General features: G+C 35.3%; 5 protein-coding genes and 1 pseudogene across 9 annotated transcripts; 3 read left to right on the forward strand and 3 right to left on the reverse strand.

Moving 5' to 3' along the window:
- Positions 1-5,495: 5,495 nt before the first annotated feature.
- CYP706A3 (cytochrome P450, family 706, subfamily A, polypeptide 3) lies at positions 5,496-7,284 on the forward strand. Its single transcript, XM_010443549.3, is given in 4 exon segments — positions 5,496-5,741; positions 5,744-6,273; positions 6,275-6,502; positions 6,571-7,284. Coding segments are annotated over 4 exon segments (1,554 nt in total). The 5' UTR covers positions 5,496-5,566; the 3' UTR covers positions 7,192-7,284.
- A 2,642-nt stretch (positions 7,285-9,926) lies between these two features.
- Positions 9,927-11,052, forward strand: MAP18 (microtubule-associated protein 18). Its single transcript, XM_010443550.3, has 2 exons — positions 9,927-10,149; positions 10,343-11,052. The coding sequence occupies exon 2, from the start codon at positions 10,365-10,367 to the stop codon at positions 10,905-10,907; it is 543 nt and encodes a 180-aa protein (XP_010441852.1). The 5' UTR covers positions 9,927-10,149; positions 10,343-10,364; the 3' UTR covers positions 10,908-11,052.
- A 1,708-nt stretch (positions 11,053-12,760) lies between these two features.
- LOC104724973 (S-adenosyl-L-methionine-dependent methyltransferases superfamily protein) lies at positions 12,761-14,742 on the reverse strand. 4 transcript variants are annotated; one of them, XR_015572114.1, is made up of 8 exons: positions 14,286-14,676; positions 14,140-14,195; positions 13,991-14,050; positions 13,812-13,889; positions 13,574-13,706; positions 13,445-13,497; positions 13,198-13,371; positions 12,761-13,122 (listed from the first exon to the last, which is right to left on the reverse strand). XR_015572114.1 is itself a non-coding variant. In XM_010443554.3 (8 exons), the coding sequence occupies exons 1-8, from the start codon at positions 14,593-14,595 to the stop codon at positions 12,976-12,978; spliced, it is 1,008 nt and encodes a 335-aa protein (XP_010441856.1). In that variant the 5' UTR covers positions 14,596-14,742; the 3' UTR covers positions 12,761-12,975. The 4 variants fall into 4 exon arrangements, 2 of the variants coding, with proteins under 2 accessions (XP_010441856.1, XP_087330742.1); XR_015572113.1 differs by having other exon boundaries at positions 13,808-13,889; XM_010443554.3 differs by having other exon boundaries at positions 13,574-13,703; positions 14,286-14,742.
- A 101-nt stretch (positions 14,743-14,843) lies between these two features.
- LOC104724974 (uncharacterized) lies at positions 14,844-16,660 on the reverse strand. Its single transcript, XM_019231671.2, has 8 exons — positions 16,249-16,660; positions 16,115-16,170; positions 15,969-16,028; positions 15,811-15,888; positions 15,595-15,724; positions 15,466-15,518; positions 15,208-15,381; positions 14,844-15,125 (listed from the first exon to the last, which is right to left on the reverse strand). The coding sequence occupies exons 1-8, from the start codon at positions 16,574-16,576 to the stop codon at positions 14,952-14,954; spliced, it is 1,053 nt and encodes a 350-aa protein (XP_019087216.2). The 5' UTR covers positions 16,577-16,660; the 3' UTR covers positions 14,844-14,951.
- Positions 16,661-17,928: 1,268 nt separating this feature from the next.
- LOC104724975 (elongation factor Tu, chloroplastic pseudogene) lies at positions 17,929-19,689 on the forward strand (annotated as a pseudogene). The gene has a single exon (XR_015573106.1). The product of XR_015573106.1 is annotated as an elongation factor Tu, chloroplastic pseudogene (transcript).
- Positions 19,690-19,720: 31 nt separating this feature from the next.
- Positions 19,721-20,202, reverse strand: LOC104724976 (serine rich endogenous peptide 12). The gene is made up of 2 exons (XM_010443557.2): positions 20,082-20,202; positions 19,721-19,969 (listed from the first exon to the last, which is right to left on the reverse strand). Exons 1-2 carry the CDS (start codon positions 20,200-20,202, stop codon positions 19,851-19,853), a joined length of 240 nt encoding a protein of 79 aa, XP_010441859.1. The 3' UTR covers positions 19,721-19,850.
- Positions 20,203-27,943: the final 7,741 nt, after the last annotated feature.

A 27,943-nucleotide genomic window follows, 5' to 3' on the forward strand; every position in this document is an offset into this window, starting at 1 on the left:
TTTTCTCAGTGTCTCACTTTGTGTCTTTCTTCTCTTAACTTGCAATCTTTACCTGAGTAAATGCAAAACAAAATAGATTATAAACTAAAGCTGATTAAAACAATCAAAACCACTCAAACAAATAAAACATTATTATAATCTTAGAAGAATATGAATCCCACAAAATCAACAGATCTAACAAACAATAAAATCCCTAATGGGAAATCCTAAACCTAACAAGCAGATATTTCTCTGAATAATCCCTAAATTCAGTCATAATCAATTAAGAACAAGACATCTTTCTGAATAATTGCAATAGAAATCACAAGAGAAAATAAAGAGTTTAGAAATCTTATCTCTATAGATGAATTCAAATATTTCTCTCCCAAAATCTCTCAATATCTCTCTCTCTCAAAGGTTGCAGCAAAAATTAAAGCATAAGGGTTTCTAAAACCTAAAAAGTATAATGTATGCCTAAAACACGTCGGAGACTAATGTTGCAATTAAAGAGAACTTTGGGACAACTTTGTAAATCTTCAAAACTTAGGTTTCTTTGTGTGTCGCAAAGGGTGTCGAGCGACACCAATGAGGTGTCAATCGACATTATCATCCAAAATCATCTCAAAGTTTCTTTTCTTCAGCCTCAATGCTCACATATGTTCCAAATTGCTTCCAAATGCTCCAATATGCTCTCATCCATGCCAAATGGTACCTAGTCCTACTAAGACTCAAAAAAACCTTAAACAAATCAAAAGACTCTATAAACACACATATATCATGGTAAAAACTGTAAAAACCATAATATATCAGTAACCTGGCACAAAGGATTCTGGTTCACTCATGGAACCCCTAAACAAGCTTTTTGTACCTGGCTGGCAGTCCATGGCCGACTTTCAATATGGGTCGAATTCTGCAGTGGAACAATGGAGCTTCAGCAAAATGTGTGTTTTGCAGTTGCATTATGAAAACAAGGGAACATCTGTTCTTCACTTGCCCATTCGCTGCTACAATCTGGAACACTCTTGGCAAAGGTGTATTCAAGGATAGGCACTCTAATGACTGGTCCACAATTTTAAATATGGTCTCACAGCAGGGACATGACCGGGTGGAAAGTTTTCTTTCCTGCTATCTGTTTCAGGCTGTCCTATATGCGGTTTGGAAAGAGAGGAACGGACGAAGGCATGGAGAGAAGCCGAATACAGTAGTTTGCGTGATCGGATGGATTGATAAGCAAGTGCAAAATCGGTTCTCTTCCGTAACACTCTTGGTGATCACAAATATGCAAATGGTTTTCAACTTTGGTTGCAATCAAGACTATAAACCACTCATCGGCTAGTTTTATATAGTCTCTGTTTTTTTTTTAAACTATTATCTCAGCAACATGTTACACATTGATGTAAAAAACATTATCTTCGTTTTGATTATAGTTTAACATTCACTACAAGAAAACACGGTCGTTTTCGACGGAATTTGTGACAGAGAGCTATCCGTCGGAAAATTCCGACCGAATTTCGAGAAACATCCAACACATTTCCAACAATAAAACACAGCAACGAAAATGTGTCGGACATTTCCAATGGGACAACGAGCGTTGGTATTGCGTCGGAAATTTCTGACGAGGGTCTGACAAAAGGATAGATATTCTGACGCCTTAATCATTGTTGGAAATGTGTCGCAAATTCCCGACGACCTTCCGATGTCTAATTACCCGTCGGTAATTTTCAACGGGTTTCCGACGAAAATTTAGCCGTTATTATAGCCGTTTCTAGCCATTTCGAAATTCTGATATTCCATCGGAAAACGGTCAGAAATCCGAAGGAAAAAAAAAGATATCTATAAATGACTCTACACTCATTCACATAATTTGCAAAAGAAAAACACAAAACCAAAGAAAAATGTCTTCTTCAAATCCGTTTAATTATTTTCGATCATGGATGGACCAACCCAGACATGATCCAATGACAAATTTACTTACGCCAGATTATGCAGAATGTCTTCAACAGTTCATGGCGTATGCGACAAACCAACCGGTAACAATAAATTCCAAAGAAATGTATTGTCCATGTTGTACTTGTCGAAATTTTAGATGTATTCCTGTATCTCAAGTTTGGTTGCATTTGTATGGGCAAGGCTTTATGCCGGGTTACAAAATTTGGTTTATGCATGGTGAGAATGGGTCAATGGTGGATTATGCTAGTTGTAGCGAACATTATCATGGGGATAGTTTAGAGGAACCAATAGCTGAAGTAGATGCTAATATCAAAAACTGTTCCGATGGTGAATGATACGTTCGTGAAAATGTACAATCGTTTGATATAGCTAGTGATAGTATAGAGGAACCCAATCTAGAAGCACAAAGGTTTTTTGATATGTTAGACGCAGCTAAGCATCCATTATACAAAGGATGTAATGAATGTCATTCACCGTTATCAGCTGCAACTAGGTTGATGGGTATCAAAACAGATTACAATTTGTCTGAGGAATGTGTGGTTGCGATTACTGATTTTGTGAAAGATATTTTGCCAGAAGATAAATTGGTCATTGCGGTTTGCCATATCATGTGATAGATGTGTGTATCGACAATTGTATGTTACTTTGGAGAGAAGATGCAGATCACTTGACATGTACGTTTTGTCGCAAACCTCAATATCAAGAAACTAGTGGAAGAGTTCCAATTCCGTATAAACATATGTGGTATTTGCCATTATCAGAGAGTTTGAAGAGGTTATATCAGTCAGAGTGCACAGCGGGGCCAATGAGATGGCATGCAGAGCATACAACTGAAGGTGAAATTACGCATCCCTCATATGCAGAAGCATGGAAACATTTTCAATCAGTGTATCCTAGTTTTGCTTTTGAGCGAAGGAATGTATACCTTGGATTATGTACGGATGGATTTAATCCCTTTGGGAAGCATGGGAGGCAATACTCGTTGTGGCCAGTTATTGTGACTCCTTACAACTTGCCGCCATCTTTGTGCATGAAGCGAGAGTTTCTGTTTTTGACTATCCTCGTTCCTGGTCCAGAGCATCCTAGAAGATCACTTGATGTGTTCTTTCAACCACTTATCTATGAGTTGCAAATTTTATGGGAGCATGGTGTTAAAGCTTTTGATGTTTCATGTCAGCAGAATTTTTTCATGCATGCAGTACTTATGTGGACCATAAGCGACTTCCCCGCATATGGTATGTTATCTGGATGAACAACTCATTGGAAGATTATCTTGTCCATATTGTCAAGATAACACTGATGCGTTCCAGTTAAAGCAAGGACGAAAGACTTGTTGGTTTCATTGTCATAGACGATTTTTACCGAGTAACCATCCTTATCGCCGGAGCTCCACCTTGTTTACTAAGAACAAAAAAGTTTTTGAAGGGCCACCTCCTGAGGTTGATGGTTCTTATGTGCTAACTCAATTACGAGATTTTGATGCGGATATGACGGTTGAAGTTGGTGGTAATAGGCATGAACCTGTTAATGGTTATGGAGTTAATCACAATTGGCATAAGAAGAGTATTTTCTTTAAGTTGTCATATTGGAAGGATCAACTACTAAAGCATAATTTAGATGTCATGCATACTGAGAAAACCTTCTTTGGTAATGTCATGAACACCGTCTTAAATGTTCCAGGTAAAACAAAAGATAACTTGAAGTCTAGATTCTCGATTTCATGCGTTCCAAGTTTTCAGATGTTCCCGATGATCTTTAGAAAATCTGTTTGTTTGTATTGTATTGTATTTCTTTTGTTGTCTTAAAATATCTTGAATTTAATGTATATTATTAGTTTCTTAAATACCTTTTTAATATCTAATTTATTCTTTTTATAAATTATTAAAATTTAAATATAAATAACTATTTTAAAATTAAAATAAACCAATAGGGTTATATATATTAGTTGGATGTTAAAAAGGTATTTAATTAATATACCGTTGGAATTCCGTCGGAAAAACATACCGTTAGAACACTATCGGAAATACCGCATCGGAAATTTGTCGGAAATAACTACATCGGAATTTTGTCGTAAAACCGTTGGACAAAACTCTGTCGGTAAATCGTCAGTATTCTCCAACAACTTTCCGACGGGGTTTACCGACAAACATATTTATCAGAGAACCATTGGAGATTTGTCGTCGGTGTTTCGTCAGAAATATGTATTGATTTTCTGACGGTTTAAAATTTCCGACGATCTGTAATCGACGGCACAATTCTGTCGGAAATATGTCGGTTATGGCTGTTTCTGACGGATTTCCAACTAGTATTTTCGTTGGAAACAGGCTATTTTCTTGTAGTGATTAAATTGAAAATAAGAAGTATAAAACCCACTATATAAAGAAATGAACTTATAAACTTTATAGAGAAGACTAATAAAATTATCCTTCTAAGTTACATCCAAAGTTAATGAAATACTAAAATAAAACCCTAAACATAACCCTAATGCAACAAGGAAATTCAATAAAATTTGACAAAATATTATATAGGAAATAAAACTAAATTAACTAAATTAAGCTCCACCATCAAACTCCATTTCCAGGTTTCCCAATCGCTCTTTAACATCCACACTTCTCACCAGTTCTCCTTGGCTCTAACCAAAATGATGAGTTTAATTAATAAAATAGAGAAAATAGATATTTTGTGAAGAGGACTGTACTAAATCTTAGGGTAATATAGAATTTGAGAAACAGCCTCTGTAAGCCTCTTGTCTAGTTTCTTCGTGTTTTTCCTTATTAACTAAAGATGTCTTACAAAGCTCCATTTATGGTCCTATTCTCCTAGACCCAATTATTAAAGCTTGTTGTTATCTTTTTATTTTTGTGAAGAGTCCGTCACTGTATTTGATGTCAGGTAATATACCACTTTTGGAACAACATCTTGAAGCCTCTCGTGTACTTCAATTTAAGATTTCTTACAAATCAAAGCTCCATCGATGGTCCTAGACCTAAGTAAAGCAATTCTTTTTGTGAAGAGCCCGTGACTGTACTAGATGTTATCATGTTAGGTAGCTATTTAAATCTTTGAGTTGTCCTAGTTTGTTTCTTACAAATGAGTGGAATCAAAAGAGCAGTCAAGAGAACCATATATGTTACATATATAGTAATAGTACTGACATGTGTGTTTGTCTGTGGGAAAATTGTAATTCTGGATTCTAGATGCACCGATTTGCTTTGTAACATTTTCTCAGTATTCTTTTTATTTTTGTTAACTTTTTATTTTATTTTTTTGTCAACATTTTCTCAGTGTTCCATACGCTTAAATCTCTCGTTTGTACATTGTAACGAATGTAGAATACAATTTGTAAAACAGCCTCTTTAATAATTTAAGGGAAACTGGATATCAGTTAACATCTAATATACTATAAGATAAAAATTAATGACCAAACGAAGTATTTTTCTGATAGAAATATATATATTGATCGACAAAAATTAATTAATATGTGTGTAATTTAGTCATTTTATTTTTTTAAAGACAAAAAATAAGAATAACCATGGTTAGGGAACTCTCAGAAAATGTTGCTGACTTGATAGCCAATTATAAAATCAAAACAACGGCTCCTAGGTTCCCTACATCAAATCTATGAAGAAAATAAAACATGACAGACATTTTTAGTCTCTTCAAGAACCCATTTCGCATGGACAACCTGGACTATGTTTTAACTGTGATCACTGTATTCTCTGTCTGTTGGTATTTTTGGCTTTACGCTAAATACAAACGGCAGTCTCTACCTTTGCCACCGGGACCTTATGGCTTTCCTATTATCGGCAACCTTCCATTCTTCAACCAGAGCTTCACACCTATTTCCAAGGGCTAGCTAAAAAGCACGGTCCAATTTTCAAACTCTGGCTCGGGGCCAAGCTGACAATTGTGGTCACCTATTCTGAAGTGGTGCAAGAAATTCTTAGAACCAATGATCTCATCTTTGCGAACCATGATGTCCCTGCTGTTGCTCCGGCCAATACGTACGGTGGTATTGAGATTGTTTGGTCACTGTATGGACCAAAGTGGCGGATGCTTAGGAAACTTTGTGTTAACAGGATACTAAGCAACGCCATGCTGGATTCCTCTACTGAACTCCGTCGTGGAGAGACTCGGAAAACAGTCCGATACTTAGCAGACCAGGCTCAGGTCGGGTCTCCCGTTAACCTAGGAGAACAGATATTCTTGATGATTTTAAATGTTGTGACGCAGATGCTACGGGGCACGACGGTCAAGGGAGAAGAGAGGGAGATTGTTGGAGCCGAGTTTTTAGAATTGATTACAGAGATGAATGACCTCTTGCTAAAGCCTAATATCTCTGACTTTTTTTCCGGTATTGAGCCGGTTTGATCTTCAGGGTTTGTTTAAGCGTATGCGAAGACCGGCTTAAATGATGGACCGGATGTTTGACCGGATCATTAACCAACGGCTAGAAATGGATAGGGAAAGTGATGGGAGAGTTGTGGATTTTCTGGATGTATTGTTGAAAGTCAAGGATGAAGAAGATGACAAGACAAAACTAAACATGAACGATGTCAAGGCGTTGCTCATGGTACGTTAAAAAAATTTGTCCCTCATAATGCAAATATATTTTTAAAAGCTGGTTTGTTTATTGTATAGGACATGGTGCTCGCTGGTACAGACACATCATTACACGTCATAGAATTCGCCATGGCCGAGCTATTACACAACCCGGATATCATGTAGAAAGCTCAACAAGAGCTTGACAAAGTTGTGGGCAAAAACAAAGTAGTGGAGGAATCTCACATCTCTAAACTTCCATATATTCTGGCCATTATGAAAGAAACTCTAAGGCTTCACACAATTATTCCACTCCTTGTTCCTTGCCGCCCTTCACAAACCACCGTGGTGGGCGGCTTTACCATCCCTAAAGATTCAAAGATTTTCATCAATGTGTGGGCGATCCATAGGAATCCAAACATATGGGAGGATCCACTAAAATTTGATCCTGACAGGTTTCTTGATAAGTCTTGTGACTTCAACGGAAACGACTTCAATTATCTACCGTTTGGGTCTGGTCGCAGGATGTGTGCGGGAATGGCTATGGGCGAGAGGGTTGTTCTTTACAATCTGGCTACGTTCTTGCATTCTTTTGATTGGATAATTCCCCAAGAAGAGAGAGTTGGGGTCGAGGAAACTTTCGGGATCGTGTTGAAACTGAAAAATCCACTTGTTGCCACGCCCGTGCTAAGGTTGTCGGATCCAAATCTTTATCTGTAGTTCAACACAAAGGAAAACTGAATGTTCTACTGGGGGCATATATGTGTTGTTGTATGATTTAATAAAATCCGTATTATTACGTGACTAGAAAAATATCCATATCTAACTTAATTTGGTCTCCTATACGACTCTTAAAAGAAAATAAGACACAAATACTTAATGTGAAATACATGAGTTTTTACAATTTAGTTTCATAAAATAAAAACTAATGTGAATAGATATATAATTACCATATGTATAGATGTTAAAAAAAATTTACCATATGTATATAAACTTATTTGTATCTGGGTTATTGTTACATTTGGGCACAAATTAAAATTCAGCAAACGATAAGCATGTTAACAAAAGCCAAGTAAGGAATGTTATTAAGAAGACATCATCTTCTCTCCATGATAGCAATATACCATTCCCTTACTATAAAGACAAAGAGTTGGTGAGTAAACCGAATCACACCATAACAAGAAGAAACCTGGTCTTTTTAACTTATAGTTACATAGTTTAATGGTTATTATGATTACTCACGTAAAAACAAAAACATGTAAATCATTACGTTATCTTTAAGTATTTTAAAAGAATAAAGAAAACTACTACTGATTTGGTATCACACATTTTTTTAGATTTAACTATAAATAAAATATGAAAAGATAACATAAATTATAGTAACATATTATGTATTTTTTATATCATATTTACAAAGGCCCCAAGTTTAATGATTTTATATTTATGCATAATTTTATAAAATATATATTAATTGATATATATATATATATATATATATATATGTGTGCAATAAATAAGTTGGCACATGTCAAATTCCCATATAAGTAATATAAATTTAATGCATAATTTAAGTTTTATTTTTATCTTATTATATAATGTTTATACTTTAAATTCATTGATATTGTGTTGATCTAAAATTTTAAATAATTTATAAATTAAATTTCTAATAATCAATTTATATATGCAATTAATAAGAGAACGTATATCAATTTCCCATACAAGCAATAGAAACTTTATGCATAATTTATTTTTGGGAGATTCTCAAAAATAGCATTAAAATTTGTTTTGTTTCTAAATCTAGCACAACATCTCTAAAATTCCAAAAATAACACTATATTTCAAAATTAATCTTTCAAAATTAAATCTTAAATTCAAAATATCCTAAAAGTTTTGAGGGGGTAAAGTTTTATCCTACCCCCTCAAAACTATACCCTAAATGTAAATTAAAAAATCCAAACCTAAATTTTTAAATTTTTTTTTAATTGTGTTAAATAGTGCTACTTTTGGAAATTTATGCAGTTTATGCTATTTTTGTCTATAAAACATGTTTTAGTACTATTTAAGGGTGTTTAATTTCTCTTTATTTTTAACCAAAAAGGGAAGTAAAATAATAAAGGGCAATTCTCACAAAATAACACCAAAATAAGTTTCGTTTCCAAATTTAGCATCATTTCTAAAGTTCTAATTAAAAATAACACTATATTTCAAAATTATATTTTTAGTATTAAACCCTAAACTCTAAATACTAAACTCTACCCTCTCAAAACTATACCCTAAATGTAAAATAGAAAATCCAAACTTAAGTTCATTTTATATTTAATTTAAAATATTGTTATGTGTCAAATAATGCTGTTTTAGGAAATTTATGATGCTATAATTTTTCATAAAACATGTTTTACTGATATTTTAAGTTATTTTAATTCTCACAAATAACACAAAGGTAAGTTTTATTTTCAAACTTACGACATTGTCTTTAGAGTTCTAAAATTAGCAATCTATTTTAAAATCAAACTCTAAATTTTACACTCTAAAAGTTATACCATAAATGTAAATAGACTATCAAAACCTAGAAAATAATTAAAATATTATAATTGTGTTGAAGTGTTATCTTGTAAATTTGTAGAGTGTGTTATAATTTTTCGTAAATCTTGTGTTAGTAATATTTTAGGGTATTTTATAGATTATAAATTTATAACCGTTTGGTAATACCAAAGTGTTTTTTGGCGTATTTTTATAATAAATCAAATAGTTAGAATTTGTTTGTTTGTTTTTTTTATATCGAACTTATATTGAGAGACAGAGAGGAGTGTAAACCATGTTACATGAAGAAGATTTCATACTTTATTCTTAGATATTGTGGGTGGGATGTCTGTCTTAAGTCTTAACTATTCAAAAATATAATAATCTCAGTAGATTAAATTTCCTTTTAATATAAAGCCAGAGTATGAGGATACAGATCTCCAATTTGGTGCTATTTTAGTTTCTTAAATCAAGACAGCGGCACGAATTTTAGATTACAGCTAATGAGTTGACTAAAAAATTCTACTAATTGTAAAATTATATATTTGTCTAAGCTAAGATTAGAAATATTAAAATAACTATAAATTTAAACAGACTAATATTACCTTAAAATATGGATGTGCCAAATACCCTTACAGATCACCATGGCAGATCACATTTTCTATATTTGCCAACTGTGATTACAATACTATCGCCAGCTGGCAAATATGTTTTGAAAAATTTACGTACCTACCCTTCTCATCATTGTCAAGTCTGTCTTCTCTTTTTTTTTTACTCTGAACCGGTTTTTCAATAAACCCGAATATTCAAAATCAAAGGTTTATATTCTTTCCAAATTACTTAATCGAATCTATGAATTTGATAAATATAGTTTTTTTTTTCAAAAGATGTATTGGTTTTCTTAATTTTGTGTATCTGTCTCCAGGTTCACCATTGTTAAACCGGACTTGTGTACCAGCCAACAGATTCGGTTCTGGCGCCAACGGGGAAAAAGGTGGACAACGACAGAAAAGGATAAGGGTAGTAACGTCATTCTAAATAAAACCAAAACTGTGATTAGAAGATAAATCCCTTCTATAATACGAGAAGGGTTTCTCAAAAAATCAGAGAGACAAACAAAAAAAGAACAAAGAACCTCACGAAGCCTCATCATCTCGGGTAAGTTTCTTCATGAACAAATATAGACATGAATCTAAGATTGATCGATGTGAATCAGATTATCTTGTCTCGTTCTTTTTAGTCGTTTAGGTTATAAGTTGAAGATGTTTTGTTTTCGTTATGTTTATGTAACTAACCGCAAAAACCATATACATAGAAAAGTTCTAAGAATGGTTTTTCTTGTTGGTGGCAGGATTATTAATCTTTAAGAAAAGATGGGTTATTGGAAATCAAAGGTTGTTCCAAGGTTTAAGAGATTGTTTGAGAAGAGTCCAGAAAAAAAGACTGATGTTGTTGAGGAGAAGCCACGAGATGCTGAAGTTGTGGGGGAGGTTGTCAAAACCGAAGAACCAGCTAAGGTAGAAGAAACCAAACCGGAGGAAGTAATTGCAACCGGGGAGAAAGAGATAGAAATCGTTGAAGAGAAGAAAGAAGAGGCTAAACCAGCCGAGGTTCCGGTTCCAGTCCAGGCCCCCGTAGCTGCGGAGGAGGAGAAGAAGCCAGCCGTTGAAGAGGAGAAGAAGACGGCGACTGTGGAAGAGAAGAAGCCAGCCGTGGAAGAGGAGAAGAAGCCAGCCGTGGAAGAAGAGAAGAAGCCAGCCGTGGAAGAGAAGAAACCTGTGGAGGAGGTGAAGAAAGAAGTGGTTGCCCCAGCGCCGGTGGTTGAGACTCCGTTGACCAAGGCTCCGGAAACTAAGGTGGTCGAAACTCCGGCCAAGGCACCGGAAACTCCGGCGGCAGAGCCACAAAAGGCTTGAATTTTCTTCATGGTACATTTTTCTAAAAAAGTATTGGTTGTCTTTGTGTGGATAATTTATTTTGTTTGTTTATTTGTTTTATTATCCATGTGAATTTACTCTATACATTAATTTGCTTGCTTGAATTATATGTTTTATGATCCAATCACTTCTTATTTTTCTAAATTCTATTTTTAATATTCACCTTTAACAAATCAAAAAAAAAAAATTATGTAGTTTTATGATCAATCTTGGTATTAAGAAAAAAAACATTAGTTCACACATAATGTAACTTAACTCTTGAATCTGTGAATGAAGTCAAGTTTAGTGACTTAAGTCTAATGACTTCGATAACGAAAAGATAAAATTTTATACACTGATCCAGAATTAAACTATACAATATATACAAATCGTAAATTTCATTTTTTTTCTTTAGAAAATTCAGCCTTATCTGCGGATTGAATGGACTCATTAAAAAACTTATGCTTGATAATTACAGAAACGAAATTCTCTACTATAGTTTCTAATCGTGGCAACAAACATGGAATCTTAAGATTAAGTCCTTCTGATATTCAATGTAACATACGTGCAAGCAAGAAAGAAGAACATGATATTCAAGATATGCACATATTAATTATATGCAACCACTTTAAAATTTCTTATTACTCAAATGACGTTTTTCTCTTAGACACAATTAAAAGTTTCGTAATCTTCCTTGATAATATTATTAGGAGATCAAAATATCTATCTGTTTTGTTGGATTCGGACTTATCTTTAATTAATTGTTCAAAGTCATTGTTTTGACTACTGACTAATTTAAATATATGATCCATCTTCGTTTAATATAATAAGTTCAACCGGCGGAAAAAATGTTGGTTGATGTGATATCGATCTGTACCTTCGTATGTGTGAGTCATAAAATATTAAAGGGTTGATTCAAACTGAGTTTATGTCATGTTATGGATGGTGTGTATTTTCGTATCACTTAGGCAGGCCCGGCTCAAATGTCAAAACTCAAAACACATCAATAAAACTAAGTAATAGTGGGGAATTATTCTTTAATTCCATAAAATAGTCTTCTTTTTCCTGAATTAAAATCAAAAAATCTTTTTTTCTAAGGCAATTCCTTCGAACTCAACAAACGTTTGGGATTTTTTACTAGCCCAAGCCATTTCTGGATTTTTTATAGAGTACTATTCACTAAAGCGTCAGACAAAACCCAACTCTCATGTGGATGAATGAGTATACCCTAAATCTAGAGAGAATCATTCATTTCATCTGTCATTTAGTAGATTTTATCTGAAGTAAAACTCTCAAAGCTAGTCTAGTTTGAACCATTATACCTTTGAGAGAAGATCATCAAGACTTCGGTCGAAACCTTGAGTGTTCCTATGCAAGTTTGATAATAATCAATTAGTCATACCAAATTAACAAACTAACTAAAAATAAAAAACTTGTGTAGTTACTTCATTATTGATGTCAAATGTCTAGTTTGTACATGTGTCTCTTTGAAAATATTTTACTATTGACTTTTTACAGAGTACGTACAAGTTTTATTGTATTGATATCTTATCAAATAGCCAGAAAAGTAAGTTTATCAATCACTATTTTGTGCGAAGGTATTGCAGGTTTATTATTATTTTTTTTTAACAACGTATTGCAGGTTTATTAGACTTGCGAATTTCATAACTTACTCTTTAAAGGGATTAAATTTTTCCAGTATGTAAATTTGAATTTTATATGTTCTCGAATTATTTGTCTACTCGGTTCGAACCGGAGCGGTCCAAAAACTTTGTCTGACTAAAAAAGAGTAACTGAAAAAAAAATCAGTTTAACGTGTTTGAATTTAGTTAGCTAAGAGAAGATCTAATGACTGAGAGTAAGATTAGTAACAGCTCAATCAGAATCTTGTAACTCAAAGTCAGACTCACATCTGCAAAAAGAAAAATCCAAAGAACAAACTTGTTGCCACTATACACATTTGAGCTTCTTGATCAAATCTTTGCATTTGAGGTGATTCCTCAAAATTCAACAATTTGGTTGATTTCTTGATGGCACATGTTAAAATGCAATTGAAAACATCGGTTTGTTAGAGAGTCTCGCACAGCTTCCATTGTTTCACTGTTTCGCTCAAACGAACTGGAACCTTGTTAGACCAGTCACTAAGATCAGGTAAGCCTCCGGTCAAGGCAACAAAGTTGAGACCTTGTGAATCTGGTGTTCTCTTCCAGCTAACCTGCAAGTGGCAAATGGGGTTTAATCTTTTACTTCTTTTCATTCAAAAAGGATGGAGATGAAATGTGTTACTTACTTGTCCGGGAAATGCTTCTGACAAGATCTTGACGGTAGAATTCAACATCCAAGCTGAATCACTCAACACCAACTGTGGTTTTCCATTCTGCAGTTCTGTTTCGATTCCAGCACAATTCACCATAATGCGACCGTTAGGCATTAGCCTACTAGCCAGCTCATGCCAAATCGGGACCTAAAGGAAATCAAAATCAAAACACTAATACGCAAAGTGTCAATGTGTGACTAAATAATACTAATAACCATACCTGTTGCAGCTGATCTAAGACCTTTCCATCAGCAAACAAATCAACAATGATCCCTAAATCAACATAAGAATCCGAGATTTCAGATAAGAACAACAGAATACACAACATACATTTATCTTGAAATCTCACCAGCATATCTTCCTGTAGCATCTTGAGAAGGCGAGAGAGCATCATCTACAAGAACAGAAAGTCTACCGCCTTGTGAGGTCGGTTTCTCTAGCTCAGACATCCCAAGATAGTCTCTTGCTTTCTCAATCAACTACTGTCCGTACAAGAAAACACATTGAACTCAAGTTTCCAATAAGCCAAAAAAAAAAAAAAAACACCGCAAGATAATCTGACTGTGTCAAGATAGCTTCTTACATACAATTTCATCAATCTCCCAACCTTCAAGCTGCATAGATGGCCACAACTCAAGAATCAATCTTGCAGCTGTTCCACCACCCTAAAAAAAAAAAAACACACACATGTAAACAACATCATTGAGTAACTGAAGCCTGTGCATATCTCAGACAATCAGAATGAGACTCATAGCATAGTGCTCACCAAGCCATAGATTGCAATAGGACCATCAGGGATAATAGGAGGCAAACTTGCAAACTCATCCTACAACAAAAAATGTTGATATGATTCTGTTCTCTTTGACATAAACCACATTGATCTCTCAAATGAGAAACATTTCAGCAATGTCATACCCAATAAGATCCAGTCCAGTTCTGACCTCCTTTATTGATGACACTATGCACATTCTCTACAGAGATGAGTTTTAATATCAGAGGATTTGATAATACAAGCTTACTTATCCAAAAACAGAGCAATTAGGGTTTCTAATAAATCTCACGAGTTGAATCAAGGAGTAGGTATCTTGAAGAAACAGTATCCACTATAACAATCTCGTTGTATCTGCTTCTTACGGCTACCACAACCCAATACTCTTCTTCTTCTTCTTCGTCATCTTCTTTGCTAGGTTCTTGTTGAATTTGCCTCTCTTCACGGTCACTTTGCTTGAGGCAAAACGAAATTGAGAATCTGGGTTTGTTCTGAGAAGGATTTATGAACAAGGGTTTTGAAAATTGAGATGAAAGGAAGCAGCTTTCGTATCGAGAAAGTGAATGTAGAGATGAGATGGCCATAGATCTCAAAGCTGCCATTTTTGGTTTGTTCTCTTTGCTTCAAAGTCTTATCCTTTTCTCTTCCTTCTACCTTCAATTTACAGAGTGTGCTCGAAATTGTCGATTTTTGCAACGGTAGGTGTCTTGCCGTTTATTAACTATACAAACGGCACGAGGTTTGTATTTAGAAAGTCAAAGACTTTGGTACGTTTTAACAAAGCTCGAACGAGTGTCTTAGAAAACGACACGGTTTGTTCTCCCAGATAAAGAACATATACACTGGTCAGTTTTTGAAAATAGTTGAAAATGTCAAATTTATATATAACTCAGAGTAGAGAACATACAGTTTAATTGTCTGATCAAATCTTAATCATTAGAAATCTTGATGTTAAGAATTAAGATGCATTCAAAGCACCGATTTGTATAGGGGTCTCGCAAAGCTTCCATAGCTTCACTGTTTCACTCAAACGTATTGGAACCTTGTTAGACCAGTCACTAAGATCAAGTAAGCCACCAGTTAAGGCAACAAAGTTGAGACCCTGTGAATCTGGTGTTCTCTTCCAGCTAACCTGAAACAACAGTTAATCGTAAGATCTTTTGGTTCTTCTCACTGTAACAAAAGAGGATATGAAAATGAAATGTGTTACTCACTTGTCCAGGAAACGCTTCTGACAAGACCTTGACGGTTGAATTCAACTTCCAAGTTAAATCATCTAACACCAACTGTGGTTTTCCATTCTGTATTTCTGCATCGATTCCGGCACAATTCACCATAAGACGACCGGTAGGCATTAACCGACTAGCCAGTTCCAGCCACATTGGAACCTGAACACACATTCAAATTCAACTAAGTGTCACAAAAGTTGACTAAATATAATACTAATAATACCATAACCAGTTATAAAATACCTCTTGCAGCTGATCTAAGACCTTTCCATCAGCGAATAAATCAACGATGATCCCTAAACCGACATAAAAATTCAAGAATTTAGACAAGAACAAGAGAAACAACATAAATTATTAACCTGTAGTGCTCACCAGCATATCTTCCTGAATCATCTTGAGAAGGAGAGAGAGCATCGTCTATATGAATACAAAGTCTACCGCCTTGTGATGTCGGTATCTCTAGCTCAGACAGCCCGAGATAGTTTCTTGATTTCTCAATCAACTACTGTTCATAATTGAAATCACAGTGAACTCAAGATTTCAATATGCAAACCAAATGCCGCAAGGAAAATCATATGGCTTACTTACAATTTCATCGATCTCCCAACCTTCAAGCTGCGTTGAAGGCCACAACTCAAGAATTAATCTTGCAGCTGTTCCACCACCCTAAGTAAAACACATGAACAAAAAGTTAAACACGCATCATTGACGACTTCTTGGTATGAGATTCATTGCGTAGTGCTCACTAAGCCATAGATTGCAATGGGACCATCAGGTATAATAGGCGGCAAACTCGCTGACTCATCCTGAAAACAACCACATTCACTTATCAATAGAGAAACAACCAAAGTTAAGATTTTTGTAACTTAATGATGGAAAAAATCTAACATACCCAATAAGATCCAGTCCAATTCTGGCCTCCTTTATTGATAACACTATGAACATTCCCTACATAATCAAAAACTTAGGTTACGATCGTAGGATCTCACATACAAAACAGAGGAATTAGGGTTTTAAAAATCTCACTAGTGGAATCAAGAAGAAGATATCTAGAATCAATAGTATCCACTATAACAATCTCATTGTATCTGCTTCTTACGGCTGACACAACCGAACACTCTTCCTCTTCTTCCTCTTCCTCTTTGTCTTCTTCTTCGTCTCTGCCACGATCACTTTGCTTAAGGCAAAAGGAAAATGAGGATCTGGGTTTCGTCTGAGATGGAATTCTAAACGAGGGTTTTGAAAATTGGGATGAAAGGACGCAACTTTGGTTGCAAGAAAGTGAATGGAGATTTGAGATAGCCATGGAACTCAAAGCTGCCATCTTTTTTGTTTTTTCAGTTCTCTTTTGCATCCTAAAGTCTTATCCTTTTCTGCTACCTTCAGTTTTATATGTCGATTACAGTATCAGGCTCTCACCTCAGAAGGCAGAAGTGACTTTTGGATTGTGTCTGAAATGTCGGCATTACAACGGTTAGTGTCTTGCCGTTTATTGACAGTACAAACGGCAATGTTTTTGATTTTAGAAAGTCAGATTTTGTGTTCAAACTCTTCGGAATAGGTTGTTGGAGGAGCTGACTGAGCTGACAAACGAACCGGTCCAAAATTTATCCTGAAACGGCATAGAACGTAACCTGAAAACTATAGCCCAAAATGTTAAATAAAAATATCAGTGCGCAATCACACGTGGATTGGATTTGTCTGTTTCAACAGCACTAACGAGTGCTTAGAGAAACGACACGATTTGTTCTCTCCAGTAGAGATCTTTGTGTTGGTCAATAAGGCTACACGTAAGCAACGATATGGCCATGAACTTGTACATTACTTGAGTTTTATGCCAGCCAAATTATTTACAGATTTTAAATATTCTATTTCTTTTTACACAAATATGTTTTTTTTTTGAAATGTTTTTCACAAATTAAGAGAATCATGTAAATTTCCACTGTATTTTTTATAAACACATTAACAACTTTTTCTTTCTAATTAAAAAACTGAATAATAGGAATATGAGAATTATTCGTTAAAAATACAAAATGACATTTTTTTGCAAAACAAAACTAAAACCTAAACATGTGACAAAAAAAAATAGAGAAAGTAAAAAATTATTTAAAACATTTTCTTATCAAAAAAAAATTATTTAAAACATATTGTACTTAGTTTAGGCCAATTGTCTATAAAATGTTGGAATGATATTATTTGTGCAACAAAAAGAATATAAATTATTGAAAAAAAGAATATAAATTATTTTGATGGTCTCAACAAAATAATTCTTTATAAAAAATATACACATCTTATAATTATACAATATTCACCATTTCAATTATAAAATACTCCAAAAATTTTCCAAACTGTTCCAATAACTACAATTACCCGTAAATTCAAGTATCTGAGGATTGATCCGCGTTTTTCAATATTCTAAAAAATTTCCACTTACTACGAGCGGCGTTTTTTTGAACTACCAAATTAGAGTTCTTTTCTAATTAGTGTTTGGTTGAAATAATTTATTAATTTATATCATACCCATAAATCATTACTAAACCCATTTAAAAATGTAAAAATACACTATCTATAAAACCAAACATAAAAATTCAATAATTTCATTATCCTGTCATATGTTTCTTCAATTTTAATAATAAATAAAAAAAAAATAAAAAAGATTGGCAGACAATGCAACGGATAAAACTAAGTAAGAGCCTCTCGTTTTCTTTTTTGCCTCCTTTGCCTTCTACAGGGGGGGCCTAAATATAAAAAACCACTCACTTCACAAAATCTCTCCACTCTCTTCCCCCAAATTCACCAAAACCAAAACCCTAAATTCTCTCCTCTGCTCCAAATTCAATGGCGATTTCATCACCCGCCGCTACTTCTTCTTCCAGCACTAAACTCCTCAATTCCTTCACTTCTCCATCCATCTCCATTAAACCACAATCCTTAACTCTCTCTTCCTCCTTCCTCCCTTCAATCACATCCCTCTCCATCACCACCACCACAACAACAACCCCTCACCGTCTCCGTCACGCCTTCACCGTACGCGCCGCAAGAGGAAAATTCGAACGCAAGAAACCACACGTCAACATCGGGACAATAGGTCACGTCGACCACGGCAAAACAACACTAACCGCAGCACTAACCATGGCTTTAGCCTCAATGGGAAACAGCGTAGCCAAAAAATACGACGAGATCGACGCAGCTCCTGAAGAGAGAGCTCGTGGGATCACAATCAACACCGCCACGGTCGAGTACGAAACAGAGAATCGTCATTACGCTCATGTTGATTGTCCTGGTCACGCGGATTACGTCAAGAACATGATCACTGGTGCTGCTCAGATGGATGGTGCAATCCTCGTTGTCTCTGGTGCTGATGGACCAATGCCACAGACTAAAGAACATATCTTGTTGGCTAAGCAAGTTGGTGTTCCTGATATGGTTGTGTTTCTTAATAAAGAAGATCAAGTTGATGATGCTGAGCTTCTAGAGCTTGTTGAGCTTGAGGTTCGTGAGCTTTTATCGTCTTACGAGTTTAACGGTGATGATATTCCTATTATCTCTGGCTCTGCTTTGTTAGCTGTTGAGACTCTTACTGAGAATCCTAATGTTAAGAGAGGTGAGAACAAATGGGTAGATAAGATTTATGAGCTTATGGATTCTGTTGATAGTTATATCCCGATTCCGACTAGGCAGACCGAGTTACCGTTTTTGCTTGCGGTTGAAGATGTTTTTTCGATTACTGGCCGTGGTACGGTTGCTACTGGCCGTGTGGAAAGAGGTACGGTTAAGGTTGGGGAGACTGTTGATTTGGTGGGGCTGAGAGAGACTAGGAACTATACGGTTACGGGTGTGGAAATGTTTCAGAAGATTCTTGATGAAGCAATGGCTGGTGATAATGTAGGGTTGTTGCTTAGAGGTATACAAAAGGCTGATATACAAAGAGGTATGGTTTTGGCTAAGCCGGGGTCGATTACTCCGCATACTAAGTTTGAAGCGATTGTGTATGTGTTGAAGAAGGAAGAAGGGGGAAGGCATTCGCCGTTTTTCGCGGGGTATAGACCTCAGTTTTACATGAGGACGACTGATGTTACTGGTAAAGTGACAAAGATTATGAATGATAAGGATGAGGAGTCGAAGATGGTTATGCCAGGTGATCGTGTTAAGATTGTTGTTGAGCTTATTGTGCCTGTTGCTTGTGAACAAGGGATGAGGTTTGCTATTAGAGAAGGTGGTAAGACTGTTGGTGCTGGAGTGATTCAGTCCATTATCGAGTGAAAGTTGCGAGCTCTTGCTTCTTGCTTTTTTTTTTTTTGTTTTGTTTTGGTTTTATTCAGAAAAAACTCTTGAAAATTTGATTTGAAATTAATTAGTGTTATTTTTCTTCTTTTTTTTTTTCGCTATTTTGTATGAAAACTCAGGATAAAAAATGTCATATATTCTCTGGTTTCAGTCTGAATTCAAAGCTCAAATTTATATGCTTAGAGTGTTTGGTTGTTATAGTAGATGCTTCTGGTCACATAAGATCGGGAAAGCCATTCCAATATTTTAAATGTAAACGATTCAAATGTTAAAACTCTTGAAATTTTTTATTCAGAAAACTCTTGAAATTTCAGTACTTAAAAAGCAGAAGAAAAAGAAAATTAATATTTGCCGTAATCAACGTTAGGATCATCAGCAGTATCACGTCCACCACCTTGTTGGCTCTGCGATGGTCTTACTAGCCCCTCATTCTGTTTATAATAACCCATCATTCTCCTACCTTGTTAGACACGTACAGTAGATTAATTAATGATTTGATTACTCATATTTATCAACACCTATACAGACACTATACCAAAAAAAAATCCATGAAATATTAAGGAAACACAAACCGGTTAGTAGGACTGATTGGTGAACAGAAGGAAGAGCTGACTCGGTACGGCAAAGGACGGTGCAAAGGAGAAGAAGCATAATTAGCACTTGACTCATTTTTGAAGATATTGTGTTTCTCATCTCTCGATCTTTATTTACTTGACTTTAGAGGCTAGACTCATATTTATGTAAATGAAAGGGCGGAGGGGACATTTCACGATAGAATGAAACAAATAAAAACTTAAAACATACTTAAGTTGGCCCTTTTATATGTTCTCCACTAGTCAATAATACCTTTAACAAGTGGACCCTCTTGTTCTTATAAAAACAAACAATTAATTTTACTACTTATAAAAATAAGATATAATCCTTTTTTGTTGTTGATGTTATATTTTTGAGAGATCCTCCCATACCGAACAGAGAGCCCACATCCACTCTCCTAGGTCCACTTTTCAACCTAGGCTCTAATACCAATTGTTGAGCTTTCTAAGCTCAAACCAACTTCCCTATTAGTATGATATTGTCCGCTTTGGGTCTAGATGACAAAGCCTGCACAAATTTATTATTGGACTGTTTCCCAAAAAGCCTCATACTAATTGGAGTTGATTTTGGCTTATATATTAGAAACTTATTTTCTAATCTTCAGATGTGGGACATTGTTTGTATCCCAACAGAAACCAATATATTTGAACTTCAATCCATGATAGAAGTTTTTATTTTGGTTGAATGCAAATGTATATTATGAATAAATATATAAAAGTGAAAGTATCATATGTGTTGTGTATAATTTTATCATCTCCATTAATAAAATAGAATTTATTGAGTCAACGCATATTCTAGGGATAAAGTCAACACAAGTTTGAATTTATCTAATAAAAGGGAAAAGTCTTGTGATCAGGCCAATGGACCAAGAGCTCGTGACCGACTCGACAATCGGGCCAAAAGCTCATGACTGACTCTGTCAACAGGCTGAGAGTTTCGTGACTGGCTTTGTCAATGGTCAGTAAATTTCGTGACTAGCTCTGTTAATGGACCAAGAGTCTAATGAACGACTCTGTCGTGACTAGCTCTGTTAATGGACCAAGAGTTTCGTGACTGGCTTTGTCAACATCTATTTTTTTCGTTTTTCGTAGTTTCTAAACGAATCAATTACTTTTGCCCAAACAATATGAATACATATGTTTTTCTTTAATAAAGATAAACATGAATAAGTTCTTGCATATAAGTATGTTTAGGTTAGGGACAAAATGAAAATAATCACTATATAGCATTCAAACGAAACTAAGATTATCTTAAGATAGTCGTTTACCAAATATCTTTGATAAGCAAGATATATTGATAATTTTGGTTTAAGTTGAAAATTTATGACTTAAATCACACCAATTCAGTTATTCAGATGAACTCCACGACCAAGATCAATTGGGTGAAAGCTTAAAGTGTGATGTACCAAAAGACTAGAGGGATTAACATGAATAGAGCAAACAAAAGGAATGGATTGAGAGCCGCCTTTGCTGGCGATTAGAAATGTTTTTGTACATAGCATTTCAGAAATTGTCAAGAAGGATTAATTCTTTCAAAATGCTTATTCAACTTCAACCTCTCCTATTCTTGAGCTACATCTACATGCAGCTGCAAAATCAAGAGAAGATTTCACTGTTCACTTTAAGGAGCAGTTCGAACATTATAATTAAGAATTTTTTCATTAAACGCCTCACAAATTTTAGAGTCTACCATCCTCTTATAAAAAGAACTACAACCGAGAAGGTAAAGAAAATAAAAAATCACCTTTTTCCACTAGAAAGTACTGATTGATCGATGAGAAAATAAACCCCACCTTATCATTCTTGGAAATCCAAGTATTTGAAATCTTTATCTTGAATCTACAATGTTAGTTTAATAATACACAAACCACACATACTTGTTAACAAGTGAACCAAATCCCCTTTTCCTTCTATAACCAATTTATAGTAGTTTCATTAGTCATCATAGGGTTGGATAGATTGATTTTTGAATCTTTCAACTATGGACAGCCACTTTGAATGTCTTAAATTAGTTATCGATCCATAGGTTCTAGAGAGTTGGAGAGTAATCTAAGGGGAAAATCACGTTTTAAACCTTCAAAGTGTCATTGGGTAACACTTTAAACCTCGAGAGAATTCCACTAATACTATAAACCTTTAAAATGATTTTACTAACACTTTAAACCTTAAAACTAACTTTCATTATTTTTGTATCGCCATAAAAAATAACGGAATAATAATATTCGTCAAAGCGAAATAGTTAAACTATGTTGGTTTAATTTAAATTTTAATTACTTTTAGTTTTTATAAATAAATAAAAAGATAAAAAAATAAATTTGTGTTCATCTTCATTGTAGACAAAACTTTTACTACGTTACTCTTTACATTATTAATCCTTTTAATAAATGCATCTCCACTGGATTCTGATTCAAATCGATTGACTTCTCATTAGAAACCAATGAATCTTCTAAATATGTTGCCGTCTTCAATTTTACATTTGTCAAATGTTAACCTTACCTCTAATTCTTCATTTTTTTTGCTTAGATGTATTTTTAGATTTTTTTATCAATCATAATAAATAATTAAATTAAATTAAATTAATTAAACAAGTATTTAAATCAAACCAGCATAGTTTAACTATATCACGTTGACAGATATTACTGTTCCGTCATCTTTCATAGGGGTGCATGATATCTTGTGTTTTTGTTGGGTTTTAAGCCATGTTTTTTCATTGTTTTGTGCATATTCATGAGCATTTAGGTTGTTTAGGTTGCATTTTGCATCAAGTTTGGTATCTCAGGTGTTGGAGTAGAGATGTACAAGAAAAGTGTGTTTTGGAGCTAAGTAAGTCAAGAATTAGCAATATAATGGAAGACACACATTTGGATGCACACAAGATAATTGATGATTCGGAACCAGTCTGCAGTCCCTCAAAAATCGACTCGTATGAAGACCTTTCCTTGGGATATAGCTCCAGAGTTCTTCACCAAAGTTATTGGAAATTGAGTAAGCTTTGCAATGGAGGCAATTTCAAGACAATCGGAAGTGTGTGTAAGGATTTATACCTGTCTTAGTGAGCGTATATACAGTCAGAGGAAGATCGCCACCATCAGCGGGCCGGAGCAGCGGCCAAAGCATGGCCGTGTGAGACCATCGGTCAAGACCAGCGGCCAAGAACTGGCCGAGTGAAGATTATACGTGCATTGATCGTTTGGAGCAGCGACCAAGAGCAGCGGCCAAACAATGGCCGAGTGAAGACCAGCGGCCATCCCAATCGGTCAAGAGCTGGCCGATGGAGTACATCAAGGGGGAGATCGCCAGTACCAGCGGCCAAAACCAGCGGCCAAAGCATGGCCGTGTGAGACCATCACCACACTTGTTTTAGTTTTGATCCGGGTTTGACCCGGTTTGAACTGGGTTAATCCGGCTCCCTTTTATTTTGCTATAAATACTCTAACCCTATTAAGGGGAGACTTATCTCTTATCTTATCTCTTGTTTAGCAGCCAGTTAGGGTTCTTAAGCTTGTTTACTCTTGGTTTGTTGAATGATTGAGTACACTTCTAAGTTTTTAATAGCAATTTCTATTCAAATCTCCTATTCTATAATCTCTAATTATGATTTCACAAAGATCAAACCTCTACCTTTGTGTGATCATAACCATGAGTGAGTAGATCTTTTAGAACTTTGGGCTAGGTAGATTAGGGAGATAGATGATTGATCTTTGATGTCTAAGGCTTTATTTATGTATATCCTATCTTGATTAGTGTTAATAATGCTAAATAGCCTTGATCAAGCTTGAATCTAGACATTAGGATTTCCATGCCCATAAGGTATTTGATGAAATTCCTGAACAAAATTAATCAAGAGCATTGCATTCCTAGCCAATGGAAATTGATGATTAGGGTGCTTAGTGGTATTTAGACTTGTTCTTAATGCACGCTTGCCTTGTGATTGCCTTTGGAAATTGTTGATTATCACTTGATTAGCATATGAATCTCTATCATGGAAATGATTTGATTTGCATAAGTGTTCTTAGCCATAGGATTGTTCTTGTTTGTTGCTTAGACATATAGGATTGGTTAGCTATCTCCCAAGTCAATAACCTTGCCCAAAGTTCACTTGTTTAATCTTGATTTTTAAAGCTTGTTGCTAGTTGTGTTATGTTTCTTTGATTTTGCTTGTTTTGAATTGTCTTGTTTTATTTCTTGAATCAGTTTGTCAGTTAAGATTGTGACAAAAGAACCTTTTCCTGTTTAAGAATAGATTAATCATCTTTGTGTATTCTTAGTGAGTTGATTAATGCAAATTGTGGATTGATAATTTAATTGAAGTAAAAGTACTACATCAGTGCAAACAGGAAAATTAGTTTTAAGGCTTGAAGTATTAGTGAAATCATTTTAAAGGTTTATAGTGTTAGTGAAAAAGTCTCAAAGTTTAAAGTGATACTCAATGACACTTTAAAGGTTTAAATGTGATTTTCCCGTAATCTAAGTTTCGCTCATATCTTAATTTAAATTGCACAAGTTTAGGAATCAAGATATGCGATAAGATATCATCTACTTGGTACAAAAGTACATGTACTTTTTTTTTTTTTTTGAGAAACACAAGTACATGGAAAATCGCGTGATATTAGTACTTGACCAATATAAATTACGTATAGGGATGTTAAAAATGGGTAAAAACCCAGTGGGTACCCAAAACCCATGTTTAAAACTGGGTTTACAGACCTGCTTTTTTTTCTAAAAAAATAAACGGGTTAAAAATGGGTAGGTACCCGAAACTATGAAATCTTACACGGATTTACCCTATCAGTTATGGGTACGGACTTTATTCTCTCGTGCCCTTCTCTCTCAAATTCTTTTCTAATTTACCTTTGTTATAATAAATAATTTGTTTTTTCTTTTCTTTTAATCAAAAAATTGGTCAAATACTAAAAAACTTTAACGATTTCCAATATTTACCAACCCAACCAGCAACATTCGGATTACCCACCCAAATATTCGGGTTATCCAAACAAATTCGGGTAAACATTTTTCAACTCTTTTTTTGTTTCCTTCGATTATCTTCTTTCCCCATTTTTAACAGTCCGACTCTCTTCCTCTCCCTCTCTTCACCAAAATTCTCTGTTCTTCAACAATATCCTCCAAAATCTCTTGGGCATCTCCTCTATTTGCTCAAAATCTTATCAATTCTCGTCGTTTTCCTCAATTTCGGTAAAGGTAAGTCTTTTTGTTTTGTAAAATTAGGGTTCAAACTCAAACGAACGAAATCTCTTAAATTTTGTGTTTTTTTGTTAATCTAGTGATATCAATGGGTCCTAAGACTCGAAATGGTATAAATTCGAAGAAGAGGAAGAAGAAGAATCCCATAATTGAAGATCCTCCTCCGCGAACTTCAAGTTTTCCTCCTCCGCCAGCAATAGCTCCTCCCTCGCCAGCAATAACTCCTCCTCCTCTGCAAACTGAAGCTTCTCCTCCTCCGTCGGCAGTAGATCCTCCTCCTTCGTTGGCAGTAGATCCTCCTCCTCCGCGAACTGAAAATTCTCCTCATCCGCCAAGTGAAGGTTCTCCTCCTCCACAAACTGAAGGTTCTCCTCCTCCGCCAACATTAGATCCTCCTCAGCCGCCAGATGATGAGGATCTATCCCAAACAAAATCCGAGGAACAGAGGTCTCCTCCATCGCATCCACAGGTAACTAGAGTGAAATTTAGAGAAATTGAGATACTAGAGTTTGATTTTGTTTGTACATGGAGTGGGTTTGATTTAGGTTTGTAGATATAGCGGGAATTGAGAAATTGAATGAGTTGTGTTTTGGTACAAATAAGTTTGTTTGGTACAACTAGACATTTTAGTACATATAAGTTTGTTTGGTACAACTAGACATTTTAGTACAACTATTTATTACAATTCTGTTTTGCAGGATACAGAAGAGGAGACCCAACCAATACCACCTCTGAAGTTTTACTTCAAGCAAACAAATTATACAAAGTGGTGTAGGCTGTCATCAAGGTCTGAAGAGAACAAAACGATGAAAGACTTGGAAATCCTCTGAAGAGAACAAAACGATGAAAGACTTGGAAATCCTTACGGAAACGGAGAAGGATTGGTTTCGCTCACACTCGCAGTTTAAGCACATTTGGCACATGCATAAGGAGGAGAACCATAGGTATACGTGTATGTGGTTGTTGTTGCTTCGCATGGTTTGTATGGAGAAAGATAGAGTCTGTTGGTTTGTGGTGAATGGCGTTCCCGTTCGATATTCGCTTAGGGAGCATGGCCTCATTTGTGGATTAGACTGTCGTATCTATCCATCAAACTTTAAGAAATTGGGGAGTGATGAGTTTGTGAAAAGGAGTTTTGGAGAAGAAGAAGAAGAAGAAGAAGAAGGAGAAGGAAATAAAAAGCCGAAAAAAATTGTGGTAAGAATCAAAGATGTGAGAAGAAAGCTACATTCAATGAAAGCATGTGGAGACCGGTTAAAGATGGTGGTGCTCTTGTTCTTAAGCACTATCATCTCACCTAGAAAAAAGTATGGCTACATCGATGATTTTATGCTTTAAATTGTGGATGATCTATATGCATGTGAAACGTTTCCGTGGGGGAGATACACATTTGACGAAAGTATTACAAATATCTCCCGTTTGATGGATAGTTTTAAGGGGCGTGTGAAGTCAACTTGATGTTTTCCGGGTTTCTTAACTCCTTTGGAGGTAAAATTTAATTGTTGTGAAGCATTTTGTGTAGATAATTGTTGTATCTTATGGTTTAATGTAACTTGTAGATATTGGTGTGTGAGTGCATTCCTGATTTGAAGAGTAAGTTTCGAGTGGATGTGGTAGGAGCAGAACCAGGTTGTCCAAGAATGTGCAAACAAAAATGGAGGTATAGTCACATGAAAGGCTTCCCAATTGAAGATGTAAATGACGCCCTTGGATCTACAACGGTAAGTGTTTCTCCTTAACTATAAATTGTTTCTCATAGTGATCTAAAGTTTGTTTTAGATTTAGAAATCTTAGCATTTTGTTTGTTTATTCAACAGGAAATTCATAGCATTTTGGAACCTGAATTGTCTGAGGTCCCTCTTATGGCTCGCATCACAGAAAATGAGGAGATACAATCGAGTGATCCAATTTCTGAGAGTTGGGAGCATCGCCTATGTGTAGAAAGGAAGACGATATGCTGGAAAGAGCTGTATAATTTAGATGTGTCTGCTCGAGGAGAAAATGGGAGAGAAGAGCAACATCAAGAAGAAGGAGAAGCAGCAGGAGAAGAGGAAAACATCCCGCCACAGACTTCTAGGTTTGTGAACAATCTTAAAGCGCTTGAAAAGAAAGTAATGGGAGCGATGAAAGCAGGGTTTACTGAAATCAACAAGAAGATTAGTGTCTTGGACAGAAGGTTGAAAGATGTTGAGCTTTGTTTGAATGATGCAATGAATAAGGATGGACTGAATTTTATGGCTAGTGACAATTTTAGAGGGTCTGGATATGAGAACGATGGTGGTTTTGAGGGAGGTGTTGAGATGTCTAGGGAAGAAGAAGAAGAAGAAGAAGAAGAAGAAGAAGAAGAAGAAGAAGAAGAAGAAGAAGAAGAAGAAGAAGAAGAAGAAGAAGAAGAAGAAGAAGAAGAAGAAGAAGAAGAAGAAGAAGAAGAAGAAGAAGAAGAAGAAGAAGAAGAAGAAGAAGAAGAAGAAGAAGAAGAAGAAGAAGAAGAAGAAGAAGAAGAAGAAGAAGAAGAAGAAGAAGAAGAAGTAGGAGGCGAAGAAGAAGAAGAAGAAGTAGGAGGCGAAAAAGAAGAAGAAGAAGTAGGAGGCGAAGAAGAAGAAGAAGAAGTAGGAGGCGAAAAAGCAGCAGCAGCAGTA

Source organism: Camelina sativa, chromosome 11 (assembly GCF_030686135.1).
Source record: "Camelina sativa cultivar CO46 ecotype springtype chromosome 11, ASM3068613v1".
Lineage (NCBI taxonomy): Eukaryota > Viridiplantae > Streptophyta > Magnoliopsida > Brassicales > Brassicaceae > Camelina > Camelina sativa.

What these genes read in the sequence shown, in the direction of transcription:
- MAP18 (XM_010443550.3), top strand. Translation starts at nt 10,365, where the DNA reads ATGGGTTATTGGAAATCAAAGGTTGTTCCAAGGTTTAAGAGATTGTTT.
- LOC104724973 (XM_010443554.3), bottom strand. Translation starts at nt 14,595, where the DNA reads ATGGCAGCTTTGAGATCTATGGCCATCTCATCTCTACATTCACTTTCT. An exon ending in CCTACTCCTTGATTCAACTC is followed by an intron (nt 14,196 to 14,285) that starts GTGAGATTTATT and finishes TCATCTCTGTAG; the next exon opens with AGAATGTGCATAGTGTCATC. An exon ending in ACTGGACTGGATCTTATTGG is followed by an intron (nt 14,051 to 14,139) that starts GTATGACATTGC and finishes TTTTTGTTGTAG; the next exon opens with GATGAGTTTGCAAGTTTGCC.
- LOC104724974 (XM_019231671.2), bottom strand. Translation starts at nt 16,576, where the DNA reads ATGCAAAAGAGAACTGAAAAAACAAAAAAGATGGCAGCTTTGAGTTCC. An exon ending in GTTGGGAGATCGATGAAATT is followed by an intron (nt 15,725 to 15,810) that starts GTAAGTAAGCCA and finishes TATGAACAGTAG; the next exon opens with TTGATTGAGAAATCAAGAAA. An exon ending in TCTTAGATCAGCTGCAAGAG is followed by an intron (nt 15,382 to 15,465) that starts GTATTTTATAAC and finishes ATGTGTGTTCAG; the next exon opens with GTTCCAATGTGGCTGGAACT.
- LOC104724976 (XM_010443557.2), bottom strand. Translation starts at nt 20,202, where the DNA reads ATGAGAAACACAATATCTTCAAAAATGAGTCAAGTGCTAATTATGCTT. An exon ending in CCAATCAGTCCTACTAACCG is followed by an intron (nt 19,970 to 20,081) that starts GTTTGTGTTTCC and finishes GTGTCTAACAAG; the next exon opens with GTAGGAGAATGATGGGTTAT.